At 37.7% G+C, this 15,886-nt stretch overlaps 1 protein-coding gene and 1 long non-coding RNA gene across 3 annotated transcripts; both read right to left on the bottom strand.

Moving 5' to 3' along the window:
* Nucleotides 1–1,546: 1,546 nt before the first annotated feature.
* On the bottom strand, nt 1,547–6,101 carry LOC116735980 (uncharacterized). Of its 2 annotated transcripts, XM_032588182.1 has the most exons (5): nt 5,703–6,101; nt 4,098–4,255; nt 3,786–3,941; nt 3,456–3,548; nt 1,547–3,068 (listed from the first exon to the last, which is right to left on the bottom strand). In XM_032588182.1, exons 2-5 carry the CDS (start codon nt 4,146–4,148, stop codon nt 2,763–2,765), a joined length of 606 nt encoding a protein of 201 aa, XP_032444073.1. In that variant the 5' UTR covers nt 4,149–4,255; nt 5,703–6,101; the 3' UTR covers nt 1,547–2,762. The 2 variants fall into 2 exon arrangements, with proteins under 2 accessions (XP_032444073.1, XP_032444072.1); XM_032588181.1 differs by lacking the exon at nt 5,703–6,101 and having other exon boundaries at nt 4,098–5,442.
* A 453-nt stretch (nt 6,102–6,554) lies between these two features.
* Nucleotides 6,555–15,859, bottom strand: LOC116735981 (uncharacterized). The gene is made up of 2 exons (XR_004342464.1): nt 10,956–15,859; nt 6,555–10,884 (listed from the first exon to the last, which is right to left on the bottom strand). It is a non-coding gene; the product is annotated as an uncharacterized LOC116735981 (long non-coding RNA).
* Nucleotides 15,860–15,886: the final 27 nt, after the last annotated feature.

The raw sequence follows: 15,886 nt of genomic DNA, 5'->3' as shown, positions 1-15,886 counted from the left end.
GCTGATTCCTGCTGGGAATGCTCAGTGTTTTTTATGGGCTATTAGCATACGGAGGACATTTTCTCTCCCTCTCTTTTTTTTTTTTTTTTTTTTTTTGGGCCAATGGAGCTGAAGAAAGCAATTACTACAGCACCACGCTGCTTGATGAAAGGTTGGGGCTTCAAACCAGAACATTTGTGGCAGAGGGTCAAAAAAAACAAACAAAAAACCGGCTAAGAGGATCAGAGGGAAGACGAGTGGAAAAACACGGGCCATGTCCACTGTTTATCTGTGTGAAGGAGAGAGGAGGTGAAGGACGTGATGGATAGAGAACCTGGCACAATCAGTTTAGAAGAACAAAAGGGTAGAGTCACAGCAAAACAAAACAAAGACTGGTGGGAAGACTCCTAAAATGCCTTCCTACACCTTCATTTCCATATTCAAAAGCGAGAGGCTCCATCTGTGACGTCAGATTTCGGATTATTCATAAGGTGAATCTGAACGCTCGGCTAAATCTTCCCACTCACGCGGCACTCTTCATGTGCCTTTCCGTGTTGGTATTTTCAGAGGATTTATATCAGGCACAAATGTTAGCGGGGTAATTATGCAACATGTGAGGCTAAGCCCAAAGCACTCTTCCAGTGTTGACACAAAATAAGAATAAGTAACTGCCTGCTAAGGCGTCGTTGCTCTATTGAATTACTTGACGTTCCATTAGGAACTCTGCAGAAGTATAACTAGCATGTGTCTATTCACCACAGTGTCCTGTAGGAGTATTCATTACCTCTTGTCCTCTTCACATTTGAGCAGGTTACAACCACAAACTTTCATGTACATTGTTGGAATTGCGTGTGATTAGCCTGAATAAAGGAGCGCACAAATGTGAAGTGGATGGAAAAGGACATGTGGTTTTAATCTGACCATTTTAAATGATATTTATTGCAGAAGTCCCCTAAGTGGCAAATGCAAACAGCATTCCTCTGTGTGTGACTTAATCTCATCCAAGAGCCTTTTGGTAATTCTCTGGAAGCTGCAGAGACAAACAGCTCAGGTGAGATAATCTGGTGACCGGACAACAGTTAGTCTCGTACTCCACTTAAATCTTCCAAAGTATTTTTGGTCTTTTTTCCAGTTCAAATATTTGGAACACTTGAAATAAGACTAAACTAATTCACAAGTGACTTCTCAGTAAGATATAGGATCTTGTTTTAAGTAAACGATTCCTTAATATTGATGAAAAGTATTAGTTCTACTGGCAGTTTATTTCATTTATAACATTCCCAACACCTCCCCCCCTGTTATAAGTGAAATAATCTACCAGTAGAACTAATACTTTTCATCAATATTAAGAAATTATTGACTTAAAATTGTAGAAAGAAAGCCATAAACACACACTTTTCAGTATTTATTTTGAGAAAACGTTTGAAAACCATATGCCATTGTGATTCCAATTCATAATTATATGCTACGTTAAGGAGGCTGTCACATAAAATTTCAGTAAATACATAATGTGACAAAGTATTAGTCCTCCATTATTCTGTTGCATTTTCTCAACTTTGAGCATATCTGCACTGAAAGAAAAAAGCTGTTCATTTTACTTAATTTTATTGTGTACATCCGTCCCACACAATGCAAATAAGTAGAACCGACATATTTTCCCTCTTTCCCTCAAATACTTAAAGCTCGTCAAATCAACATATTTTATTTACATGAGATTACTTGAAAATATTAAGTTGAAACTACAAACATTTTATCTCTTACCATAATGTAAATATATTATGTATTATCAATAACTTTTTTTATGTCTCAGCAACACTATTGTAATGAATAACACCAGCTTATTTTTCATTGCCAGTATTACTCAATGAAATTGTGTTGGGCGAACACAATTCTATCATGTTAATGGAACACATGTTACAGCTTTAAATCCTACTTAATTTTTTCAAGTTCTCTATATGCTGTTCTACTGTAAAAAATTAAAGACTGATATTTGACAAGAAAGACAAAGAAAGCGAGTGCTACTGAACAAATTAGTTTTATTTGAAAGAAAATTTAAATCACACCATTTTGTACTTAACATATTTTAAATTGAAGAGACATAAATTTTTTTAAATTTAGTAAATACAATTTTTATGAACATGAAGGAAAACCTGAGACATATTTCTATAAAAGATGTACAAGATTATGAAAAGTATGTCAAATTTCTACAAACTGTTTTTGAACATGTATTCAAATGACATTAATTAATGCTGCAGTACATAGCTTTACAGACTTTTTTAACATATTTGTTAAAACTATCAGTATGTTATGTCAATATGAGACAAAGCTAAACTTTTTACACCAATTATCTGTCACATGTCTTACTGATTACTATGTAATACCATAGTGATAGTCTAAACAAATGTGTAAAAACAAGAACATTTTTTTACAAGGGAAACACTACATCTTAAAAGTTTATCTATAAGATATTAATATGAAAGACAAAATGATTTAGAAAAGTATGTAAAATTTCTAAAACAATTCTGAACATGTAATTTGCATGACAATAAATCAGTGTAATGTAACTTTTATAGCAAATTTCTTTAACATATTTGTAACACTAAGTAGCAGTAGTGTTATAAGTAGCACTACATACTGGAACGTAAAAGCTGCTGAAGCCCAGTCTTTCAGGTGAACGTTCCTCATTAAAAAAATACATTTGTGTCCTCCAATAAAGAATACAACAAGAAATACAAAAACTGAACATGAGAACATTACCAAATTAAACATGAGAAAATCTCTATTCACTCATAGAGGTGGTTTTTAAGGGACAATGCCTTGTTTGACAGTTTACCTCCATCCAGTTCCATTACTATTTTCTGTAATACCTCGAAAGTGTAGCGGAGGTCAGCAGGGTAGGCGAGGTTCATTGCATTAATCAGTCCAAAAAGCATTGCAACAGCTGTTGGCACACTATCCAAATTGGACAACACTCTGATGCCTTCAAGAACGACCCCGATGTCTTCATCTGCTGAAGAACAGTCTTTAAGATGAAAAACACCGATGGTGGTGGCTCCAATACCCTCTTCAATATTAGCTTCATCCACACCCTATGTGAAGAAATGACAAATTAATCTCTTTCTCTAGACCTAGCTGTATCTAGTTCTTGATATATAGATATAGTTAACATAACATAGAGAAAGAAATAGATATATAGATAGATTTATATAGATCGACAGTTTTAGAGATAGATTTAGAGAAATAGATAGTTTTAGATAGATAGATATCTCTAGTCCTTTCTCTACAGATATCTCTAAGTATACCTACATGTAGATATAGACAGATCTATGTGTCTATTCATGTAAAGATAGATCTATCTCTAGATATCTAGAGACATCTAAGTCTATATAGATACAACTATATGCAGATCTAAATCTATTTCTATATTTAGATTGATTTATCTATCACTAGGTGTAAATACACATTAAGATACATACCACAAATTTATGGATGAGCTTGGCTGGATCTTCTCCCATATATATGCAGACTCCCTTAATGACACACTCCCGTGCAACATCAACATCTTCACACTGAAGAAAATTCAGTATGAAAAAATTAGAATTTTTTTCAAGCCTTGTGCTTCACAATGAAGTTTAATAATGTACTTTACCCAAATGTTTTTTATGGTGAAGAGATAGAAACTAATAAAGTTAAAAGTAAAGTTTTAAATGAAAATAAGCAAGAGTAAAAGTCCAAGTTGACAACATTTAAAACAAGAAAAATGTAATTTTCTATATTATTAGTTGTGTTATGGCTACATCACTTACATCATCCATTTGTGCAACAATTTGTCTAAGCTTTTGTCCGAGCTGTCCTCCTCTTCTTTTGAAGAGCTTCCTCAGGTTGTCACAGTGGAGATCCAGTTGAGAGAAGAACTTTGAATGAAGCGGTATGGTCGTAATTCTCTTAAACTCAGCATTTATCTGAAAAAATGAGCACAAAGGAATGATTTTCAAATTATAAACATCTGGAAGAAGGCCACAATCACTCGTGTTGCCAAAGTGAACAGTGAAGTAAATGTGCCTAGACATCTTAGATTAACACAGTATCCAAAAAAACATGTATGAGACAGGTCATACCTCTCTAATGTCAAATAGACCAGGCCATCTTGACATGAAAGCCTCCACCATCGGTGCATCACGAACAACTTCATGTCTTCTGTATGCAAAAGTTTGGACCTACTTGACACTTTTTCTGAGCACCCCTTACAACTCCACATTACCAGCACCACCTAAACCTGTAACACACAAAGATAACCTTGAGTGAGATAACTGAAAATCCAGCAGGTAACTTCACATATATAAAAAAAAAAGAAAGAAAAAAATCTAAGCTCTTCACCAGATTACCAAAACTCAATGTCCTGACAAATATCTGCCATCAGCATAAAATTCATGGGTGCTAAAGTTTGGAAGGCACATTTGAAACTTAAATTTGTTTTTTTATACTAAATCATCTTGGCTTACAAAAATGAATTAAAAAAGCAATTCCTATCTAGGAGCCATAATTAATTTACATCTGTTCTACAACCCAAATTTGTAAACACTTTACATTGAGTCTTCCCTTAAGCTATTGAAAAAAGGGTGAGCTCTCAGACGCCGCCGCCGCTGGAGGGGCTGACACTTGCGGAGCGGCGAGAGACAGCGAGCCAGAGACGACTGTTGGGCTCACAGTAACAACATCTACATGACAAACATTCTACCTGTCATTAATAAGCATGTCACATTCACAAAACAGTACTGTTCCGATGCAGGTGGTTCATAAATCTGTCAAAAATGTTCCTAGCACACTATTTTTCGAATATTTCTATACATTTAAAAAAAAAAAAAAAAAAAATGTGTTACCATATATTGCAGTTATCAGTAGATATTTACAAAGGACACTTTGCATAAGTCTTGAGAATTTGGAAAACATTCGGATTTTTACTCATACCGAATACTGTGCTCCAGCACTGCGCTGGACCATTGCGCCCCCAGCGAACTGTGCTGGATGGCCTTGGCATCCATACAGCGGCGCTGATGCAGTCGAACCATTACGTTAGCAAATTGAAATATGAAGATGGAGGGGATCATTAATGTTGCGCAGTGCACCACAGATAAGGGAAAATAACCCAGAAACCCGTCGAAGTACTCAAAATCCCTCATATTCTTATTTTGTAGTTCTGTCAGCGACGCTACATGCAGAATTGTTACCATAATAACGAATATCGGTTCTGTTAGTGTATCATGTTTCCACAAGGGTATAATCCCAGAAGAGGTGGCTCATTTGCTTGACAGTGCTAATATGAAAGAACAAAAAACATGCATTTTCTATACGAACAGAACATTGAGAAGCCAGTCGGTTCTAAATCGTCACAGTAGCCATGAGGGAAATAAAGTAACGGACACTTCTCCTGGTGGCATTTCACTGCTTGGAAACTATTGAAACCACCTCGTTGATCTATCCCAAGCACACAAATTAAAAATATGATCGGTAACAACCGTCTTCTGTGGACAACTTTGATGGACTATAGCATACTGTTCTGTACTGCTGTATTTAGCTACAGCTATTAGCTATACTAATAAGAATAGCTAGCAAAATGAAAACAAAAGAACATGCAGATAGTTTAACAATGAGCTATTATACAAGACAATAATCATGTGGAAACATTCTGAACTACAAAAAATATATATATTTAGATCACTTACCTAATCGATATTCCTCTAAAGATTTGTCTTAAACGTTCTTGTCGCTGAGGAGTCGGAAGAAACTGGGCGGCAATCGCGATATCTTTACAAATATCTTGTTTGGCTTCTGATTGGTTAAGATTAAAAAGACCGCTCTTATTATTGTCCAATCATATTTGATAGTGTCTTTTGATATATTGCATCATTTCCGGTGATGATAAAACATGATTACAATGGTTTTAGTAATGTAATATAATTACGTTAAACCAACGTAAAGAAAATGTGTAGTTTCATTATTGTTGATAATTAAGTAAATGATTCTTTATTCAATCGTGTAAATACAAGAGACATGATTGTCTTGTGTAGTATTAACTTATTTTGTTTGTGCAAAATGAAAGACCCCTCAATTCTAATTTTTTCAGTGTGCTTCTCCCCTCAGCTTCCCTTTTCCTCTCTCGGCTCTCCCCTTCTACCCATCCTCTCTCTCTCTTCCTCTCTCTCCATCATTCAGGGACCTGCACCGGAGCTCTGGAGATAAGCAGACGTTTTTATCCATCAGATAGCTAATGCAGAATGATACACATCTGTCTGCGATTGCAGGTTTAGTTGGAAACGTGCTGAGTGCACTTGCTTCCTCTCTCTTAATACCCTGGATTTTGTTTCTGATGAAGATTCACCAAAAAAAGATTATTTTATAATCTATCTATCTATCTATCTATCTATCTATCTATCTATCTATCTATCTATCTATCTATCTATCTATCTATCTATCTATCTATCTATCTATCTATCTATCTATCCATATAATGGAAACAAAGTCGCAGCAAAGCAAAGAAACGCATCAGACATGTTTGACAAATAAAAATCCACAACACATTTTGGAAAAGAGGTTTCTTTATTTTCTAATTATTATACTGTATTCATATAGGTATTCATATTAATATAATGTAAGTAAAAGTGTGCTTTTATTTTTACAGCACGTGTCCATGTCAGACTGCTGTTTGTTGGAGGTTCACATTGTAAAGTATACAGTGAAAGTGGCTAAGAGTTGTGTGTGTCGGGGTGTGGGCGTGTGGGGGTATTGTGTGTGTGTGTGTGTGTAAGAGCCAGCATGTCTGTGTATACATGTGTGTGCATCATATATGTTTGCAGAGGGCTACTTATTTCTCATCAGGGCTCAGAGGTGTGAAGCAGGAATAAAAAGCTGCCCAAATATCCAACCAGACATCTATCACCCGTCAACAAGCTTTCTGGCGCATGTTTGAAAAAGTCTCACCTACGTTCCCTTTGCTTATGCATTTTAAAATGGCTACTCAGGGTTTCAGCTGCACGTACGACTTGAGGCTTTCATTTTCGCTTAAAGGAAACACAATGACCCCCCGCCCCCCAAAGAAAACACGAGTAACAGTTGTTTCCTGTTTCTTCTCCTCACATTCATCTGAGAACTGTCTCATCCTCCAGCCACCTGCTACATTTCCTGCCAACACATTCGTTCTAAAAAAAACACAACCAAAAAACAAACCAAAACCCAAAAGAGTTATGCTACTCACTAATATGCTACACTTTATCTCATACCAAAGAGCCTTCAGTCAGTAACTGTGATTTCCTGTACTCACAAAAAAACAACCAAGTTGAATAATTAATGTAATTTTCACTGAGCCTTCCCCTGAGTTTGCTCTGGCGTTTGTTTTCTAACAGTCCTCAGGTCCTTTTGAGGTGGACAGAGTCAGGTTACAGTCGTTAGCCATTTGACATGCTGAAGTTCTTATTAATGCTTAGTTAGCTACATGTGAGAAACCAGCAAACTTTTCAGGGAATACCCGGCAAGTCTGTAGAGGTATAATTCAGATAATTTGTCATCGAGTCAGTGCAAGTACTACAACAGATTATGGAGAGCGAGGATTTTAACCCCCATAAACTGGGATAGTGTTCTTTCTTCCACAACCAGAAACCAACGTTTACGTCAAAGATAGTGCTTTAAAATACCAGTCATGTGTTTGCGTTGTGACTTCTAAAAGCTTGATTTCATGTCTCAACCAAACAATAAGCATCTTTCCCTTTGCTACTTGTGACCAATGAGCTGTCAAAATGTTTGATCCTACACCTGGGAATGTATTGTTTAACTCCATCCATATTTACAGTTGAAAGTACCGTCTCAACATGGGTGGCATTAGTTATTCACAACATTCACAATTTTGGTGTGTTGACTGTTCTCTATGTGCCCAGAAGTGGAATTTTCTGAGTTCCTAGTTGGAAATAACCCAAAAAACGGCACCTTAAATTGTAATTCCAATCTGGAAAGTTAGAGGACAACTAACAGCCACCAGATTCACAACCCAACATGGGCATAAACATGGTTCTAGGAGTAGGATTTTGTCACATATTTGTTTGTATCTCAGTAAGCCAATAGCACATATAGTACTGTAAAACTTCTATTTACCAGCATACTTCTATTTAGTTTGGTAGAACTTTACTTAACGGGGTGTGCATAATACTGATATGACACTGTCATAAACATGACATAACACCTGTTATGACCATGAAGAAGTCTTTATGAATGTCTATGATTGTTGTCATAAATGTTATTAGGTAAATAATGACACTTTTAATGCAAGGTTGCTCTAAAAGTTGCATTGAAAGTCCATTAAAAGTGCCAACTTTGCATTAAAGTGTCATTATTTACAAATAATACAAAGTCGGCACTTCTAATGGACTTTTAATGCAACTTGTAAAGCAACTTTGCATTGAGAGTGTCATTATGTACAGAATGAGGCTTCATGATAACACTCATAGACATTCATAAAGACTCCTTCATGTTCATGGCAGGTGTTATGTCATGTTTATGACAGTCAGTCTTATGCACACCCTGTCAAATAAAGTGTTACCTTTTGTTTGAATGAAAACAAAATATTAATAAAAAAAGAAGATAAATCCATTGTTAGAATCTTGGGTTGCTAAAAGTCCCACTAAGCATCCTAATTTTCCATGTCAGAGGCAAATTGATTGCCGCATATTTATGTCACACTGATTTACACAATTTTTGCCTTAAAGGTAAAGCGGAAAACGTTGGTTACATATATTGTAACCCCAGATTCTATGAGTATAGAGCTTTGGAACGTGACGTCACTGCTCTAGACGTAGGGTTATGAGCGCCATCTTGAAGGGCCATAAACATAACCGACAAAAGACTGTCTCACAGACATTTCGAATCTAAGTTACTTAAAATAATTTATCAATGGTACGAACTTGCTGCGTCGTTGGAGGTAATGTCCGATCACACGACCGAAACGGTAAAAAGATGGAAAACGGACTTTCGTTTCACTGTTTTCCTGCCTGTAAAACAAGGCAAGGAGGCTAAGCTATCGGAGCTAATGAAAAGGAGACGAATGTCCCGGGTATCAGCGGTGAGACGCCCTGATATTATGTTCTCCAACATCCCAAGATATCTACAAGTTTGCTCCAGACATGTCAATTCTGGTGAGCGTCTAAAATCGCTTTGTTGGTGTTGTGTCATAATTTTTTTGCTATGATTTTGTCCGGGTGTACTCATGTTCAGTTACGTTGAGTTCATTGAAGTGGGTCAACCTTGTTTAAGTCGGGCTTATATTTTTTATGTAGCATAGTCTGAGTTTTGTCAGTGGACATTGAGGTTATTCCATTATTGTGAAGTAAACTATTTTACTAGTGTTATCAAATTTACAGTATTAATACTGTTGTGTGTTCTGATATGTCAACTTCAAGGCAAACCGACGTATGAAATGGATTAGCTCAATCCAGACTGAATCTGGGTCACTGCGAGGTAAACGCCACAACATCGGTCCGACATGCGCGTCAATTAAAGAGGCGAGCAAGACCATGATGGATCAACAAGTGGGGGAGCAAGTTACAGAGACTGTGTTTTCATTATTTACCCCTTAAGAGGTAAATAAAACAGTAGCGGAGGCTGTAGAAGAGGAGCAAGTTTTAGAGGCTGAGGAGGAAACCCCAGGAGAGGAGCTCAGCAAGGCTGCACACTCTGAAGAGGAACATTAACCATTTGTGTTGAAATGTGTGTACAGTTGGAAGTGGCTGTTTTCTCTCATTAAATAATTTAACGTGATAAACATTCATGAAACGTTTGATTCAAGCACTTCAAGTTACATGTACACAGATGAGATGAATCACATTTTAAGTGAAAATTTGATATTTAGAATATTGCAGGTAATAAACATACATGTAATGAAAGATTATATTTTTAAATAGACATTTTGTGTGATTAAAGTAAACAATTATATAATCAGACATTTTGCAGTAAACATTTAATATAAACAATCAAACCAGATGGAAGAGCCTATCTTTAAATGTTTAATGTGTAATTAAACAGTTCAGAGTAAACAATAAAGGTGACAAGTAAATTTAATGAAATAGATCACACTTTAAGTAAATATTTGATATATATAAGAATTTAAAAAGTGAACATGTAATGAAATAGATCCTGTCCTAGAATTTTATGTGATTGAACATTACAGGTAACAAATGTGATGATCATCTGAGGTAATATATTTTAAGAACATTTTTTAAATATAAAATTAGTAAAAAGATAAAAAAAGGGGGTCAAAATGTAATAAAGATGAGAGTGTTTCATCTATACAGTCTAGTAGAACAATTTCACACTGATTTTGAGTTAATGGGGCACACAATTTGGAAGCTATTGAAGAAAACATTTAATATTACAATTATTTAAAATATTGAATATGACTTAACATTTTAATAGAGGAAAGTGTGCCTCGTGTAATAGCATGAATTACCACTTTTTTGTATCAGTTGGTCACAAGGCATTTATTTACAGGAGTGTTTGGTTCGGAAATTGACGGTCAACAAGTGAACCTCCGAGCGCTTGAGGAGGGAGCGGTAGAGAACAGCTGGCCGGAATTAGCGCTCATAAGCGTTGGCGGAGCGCGGATATCCAACATCCAACTTGAAAACAACTTCACTGCGCCTGGTAACACGCCGGAATAAAATAAAGTTTCTTTTGGTCTGTGGCCTTTAAAGATGGCGGCGAGCGACTGCGCGAGACGTAAATGTCATACGCAGTGACGTTGGTTCCAAAGCTCCATAGGCGCAGCCCCTTAAGGCTATCGCTAGTGGGTTTATTCCACGCGCGCAGTGCTAGCTAAACTCAAAGTTAGCTCTTATCGGATATTACAGACAGAGCTGTGCAACCCTAACGTAATGTTTTTACGTTACGTTACTGTTCGATACGTTACGTTACTGTTCGATAACGGTTACGATAACGTAACCGTTATTGAACAGGCTTATGAAACATCAATCACAGGTAACTATGTCTGTGATATTCCTTATAATTTGCTGGACTTTGACATGGCTACACACAGCAAGGTAAACATGTTAGCGCCTAGTAGTAGTAAATCTTTTTGACCTGTCATATCTCAGAGATTAAATTTTCATATCGCAAGCTTGGCGAACTTGGAAATCCAGCTGAGGTAGTACTAAAAATATTTCTGAATAATTTGCATCATTAGAACTGCAACCACTAAAATTAGCTAAACTGTATATGCCACATGTTAGAAACCTAGAACTCTGGAGTCTATATTGTTATTTCTTTGTAAGAACTGTGTGTGTCTGGCCACTAAATAAACAAATACAAAACTCTGCAAGACATTTCATTTTTGAATTTTACTAAATTAAAATTCAACAGAATTATCAAATTAATAGTTTCATCGGCATTTCATTTACTGTAATAAATGTATTAGGTCAAAGCAGCGTAACTACAGCAGAGAGGGAATCTGTTAGCTGATGAACTAAAAATTAGCAAGGAAATATAAATACAAGCTTTCAATCAACACGACCAGGATACATTTTTAAATATTGGCTGCTGTATTATTGGGGACTGACGTCTCCAAAAATTTTAATTCCTATAACTGTAGAAAAAGCTAAAATATCTTGAAATCGTATGACAGGTAAATCCATCACATAAAATTGTTAAAATTCCTTAAGCAGGAAGGTGTTTGTTTTTTCTGGGGAGTAGTTTTGGTTACTGTTGGTTAATGTAAGTTAAACCAGGTTGTTCTAATTTGATACTATAAGCTTCTATCTATCAATTAGTGTTTGTTTTGCATCGCTAAGGTTGAGTGCAGCCACCGCACAGCTCATTTCAGGTGGCAGAATATGGGATCTTGAGAATCTTGATCTCTATTTAGTGACAATGGCCAAGAGTTGGAACATGGACGGACCAGTAAATCAACAGCTTTGGCATTCAGCTTGCTTCTTCATGATAGCCATGAGCAATGCAGAAACTACTGCAACCTTGCTACCTATTGCCATATTTCTTATCCCTCACGACGATAGAGCTACATTATTTTCAAAAATCAAAGACAAGCATCTCCCTCTCAACTACAGTACCAAGACACGGCGTCTTTTAACACCAGAAACAAAATAAGTAACATGGAGCGGCCCTGCAAACACACTTGACTTTGTGTCGATAATCCACTGAGGTCAGCAAATATGAGAGGGTAAAGTTTTTGTATATTATTCTACAAGATTTGTAAAAGCTACACTGCTCCTTTTGAACCTAAGTTTTAGGAACATTGACAGTCATCAGACTTTTCCCTTTCCTGCGAGGATCTTTCTGCTGTACTTTAATGCAATTGAACAGACAGACTGAAATTTTCAAGAAAAAAACACGGTCAGGTCTGAGAAGAAGGCTGCTACTACGAAGTCCCGTCAAATCCAGAGGGTAAAACAAGAACTCAGTCCACCAGAACTCACTAAAATCAAAGCAGCCTAATCAACTTTTATGGCTACGACTGCCTAGGAATGAGTGGGGCATTTAGCTCTGAACCAGTGTAACCATACTGTGTCATGGGAATGCAGAAAACAGTTATCCTGGAAGCCCCGGAGCTGATGTCGTAGCTGTTTGAAGGCAGGATAGGCAGGCACTGGGTGCATGGGTGAGGAGAGGCTAACTCCACACGTACACACACATAAACACCAACACACACACACGTACACCCCCACCGAAACATGCATACACAAACATGCAGGCACATAAATCCACCTGTAAGCCCTCCTCACACCGTTACCATATTCGTGTCAGTGTTTGTGAGAGTGTGTGCTGGTAGTGAATGTTGGTTGTAGAGTGCGCATAGCGAGTCTTTTTGTCTCAGAACTACACCGTTGAATTCACATTTCAGTTCATCTGGTTGTCCATGTGTGATTAGCTGGCTCAGTTTACTCAACGCTCCACCTATCGGGTCGACGCAACAGCAACTCGTCGGGAACAGTTTGTTGTTTTTCTCCCAAAGAAACACTAAACATGACACAGTGATTTCTCATAGAGCAGTACACACATCTTTCCTGCACCGCACTGGGCAAAGCTAGAGTGGGTGCTGTCTCAGTGTGGGTGTCTGTGCATGTCTCTTCATGGAGGAATGTCTGTGTGTATGCAGTTGTGATCACATATGTGTATTTATTCTTGTGTGGTTCTGTTTCTGTACTAATGAGGACAAATATTTCAACACATTGCCTGTGCCCTTTGGTTTTAGTAATATTTTTTGAGCTGTTAGAGAGCTGTCTGATCCTTCATTCATAAAATGTTCACACTTTTTAAGAGAAATTGTTTTTATGTGGACTACAGGCTCACATGTCTAGTTTTACATTTGGCGTAATCATCAACCTTAAGAGGAACCTACTGGAAACGCAGTTGAATGCTGATGACCGTTGCAAGACAAAGAAGTAGCTACCAGGTGAAGGATTGGCCAGTGTGAGATTGTCATTGACTTTAACAGAAATATTTTTTCCCAACAATTTGAATGTATCTTTCTTGTAAGCAAGGGAAAAGTGTAGTAGCCATCTATCTCCCAGCTTACTGGTGATGTGCAGCAATAGGTAACACCGGTAACACGCTAATACTCACACATAGCATATTAAAACTAACAAAAATGTAGGTTTGTGTATAAAGCTTTGGTGATAATGGATGACGTATTGTCTTTTTTAGGGGGTGTCCCATTGGTTAGCGGGATATTTTCACTTTTAAACCATATTACGCCTTTCCAAGCACATTGCTGTGTTCTGTCAGTTGTCGGATGAGGATACTAGCCGAGGTTAAAAAAGGATTGCTGGGCGCTGTTTCGTAGATTGTTGGCGTTTCCCCTTATACAGGACTCTGGCAGTTTAAGCCAGACCTCAGGCGAAGGGAAGTTGTTTGTAGGATCTTGCTTTTCTACCATCAAAATAAAGTGACGGGCATGCCTCAACTCATCATGTTTTAGCTTGATTCTGGAAACACAAATGAATTAAGCCAGCTTTCCTGCAAAATCGTTTCTACGTTTGCCACAGTGTCAAATAAAGCACTAAGAAGAGACTCAAATGTAAATGCTAAACATTTTCAATATGTTTACTTATCATCATATAGCTTGACAGGCTTAGTATCCTGTTTCACTTCCTTCTGCTTTAAACATCTTGCTTTAGAATGGATATATTTTCCTCAGAAGTACAGGAACTTGTAGGCGCAGGAAGGTAAAGTTTGCGTGTTAGTGTCTGTGTGTACTGCAGTGCTGCAAGTCTTGCTGGGTAACGTAGTCTCTGGCACCAGTGAGGTGAGGTCAATGTCCACAAGCAGTCCGTCGGCTCCTCGCTCGTCTCTCCCGTCGGAGGTGTCCGATGTGATTGAAACAACAAAACCTCACAATCACGACAAAGTAGAAAAGGAAACTATAGAATAATATAATAGAAAGACTACGACTCCTGCTTCCCAACTCTGCACCGCATAACCAACCCCGCTCCCCTCAAACGAATATATTCATTATAAGTATATAGTGTGACAGAGTTGGTTCTCCTCTGCACAGTGGCACCTTTAGAATAATTCTTTACTAATAATACAATTACTTGTTGATATCAGAGTATCAAAGCTGAATGGTGGCAGGAAGAGAGTCTCAAAGAGCCCCCTGCGCTCCGTCGGGGTAAACATCTGCAGAGATTAGGCCTTGGGCGAAGCGTCCTTAATGTACCAACCGAGCGTCCCGATCGGGTGCAGAGGTCAGGGTGCTGTTTGAGGCCCGATTTAAGATACAGCAACTATAAGCACTGGAAGCGAATGGATATGGGCATGCATGGGTTTGAATGGTCGATGCTGACATGGCTCATGGATGGCAGTACTAAACGTGGCGCCTAGCAGACCCTAAGGATCTAAGGGGCCCCTCGTTATGCTGAGCTACATAGCTACGACTGCTGAGTCTGTAAATCCTACACAGAAAACGGTTATATACAGCAGTGACTCTATGACCTAAAGCTAACCCGGACGCCATGACACACGGGAGACATTTTGACTAATATTTGGCACTGTTTCTGAGCAGTTAGCTAGTACGCTGAATCTTAACTCCAATAACTTAGAATTATCCTATATTTCTTTAAGGCAGTATTTATCTTCTCTAGCTACTGAAAAAAAAAGAAGAAGAAAAGCTGGGTGGAAGAGCAATGTCTTCTACCTCTCTTTTGCTCAAAGCATGTTATATTACCACTAAGCTATTCAGCTGGTTTTAAAACAGTTGTTTCTGTGCAAATGTCTTTTGCTTTTTCCACTTCTCCCTCCAAGATTACACCCCTAAAAGTGACATTGCTGCAGTGCTGAGCATAAAAAGCCCTTGTGTGCTCCTGTTCTTTAAAAATTAAAAGCCCTTGCTTAGAGAGAAGTGTTTTTTCCCTCCTTCCTCCTCCTTCTCATCTCGCAGCCCACAACAGCGGCTGATTTTGCGGTTAGCTTGCAAAATTAATATTCACAGGTGGAGGGGCAGCATGCGCAGGTGCCCGTCTGTCCCCGTGTGCTCCCTTTATGGCGTGAAAGATGGGAGACAAAACAGCAGCTTTGTGAGTTAAAGAGTTTGACTGCGGTTAGAAGATCTTTAGTCGTTGGTGACTGTCAGAGCAGGGTGCGGAGGTGTCGGGTCAGCGTCGACTCATCTTTAGTTTGTACAAAAAGAGTGCAATGATGGCTTTGGGAGGCAAGAAACACGTTTAGAAATATTTTTATCCTCACTCTTAAGTCCTATAAACAAAATGGAAAAAAACATCTTACAATGTTATGAAAAAAGATTTTACCTCCTGACAGATTTCTTCTGCTTTTCCTTTTTAATCACACTTTGATATTCCCAATCACTCAACGAGTTTTATTTCTAAACAAAGATATATATATGTTCCTTTATTTAATCAGG

This window comes from Xiphophorus hellerii, chromosome 16 (genome assembly GCF_003331165.1).
Source record: "Xiphophorus hellerii strain 12219 chromosome 16, Xiphophorus_hellerii-4.1, whole genome shotgun sequence".
NCBI lineage: Eukaryota > Metazoa > Chordata > Actinopteri > Cyprinodontiformes > Poeciliidae > Xiphophorus > Xiphophorus hellerii.
The sequence above is the reverse complement of the archived record's forward strand: the minus strand, read 5'-3'. Positions and strand labels throughout refer to the sequence as shown.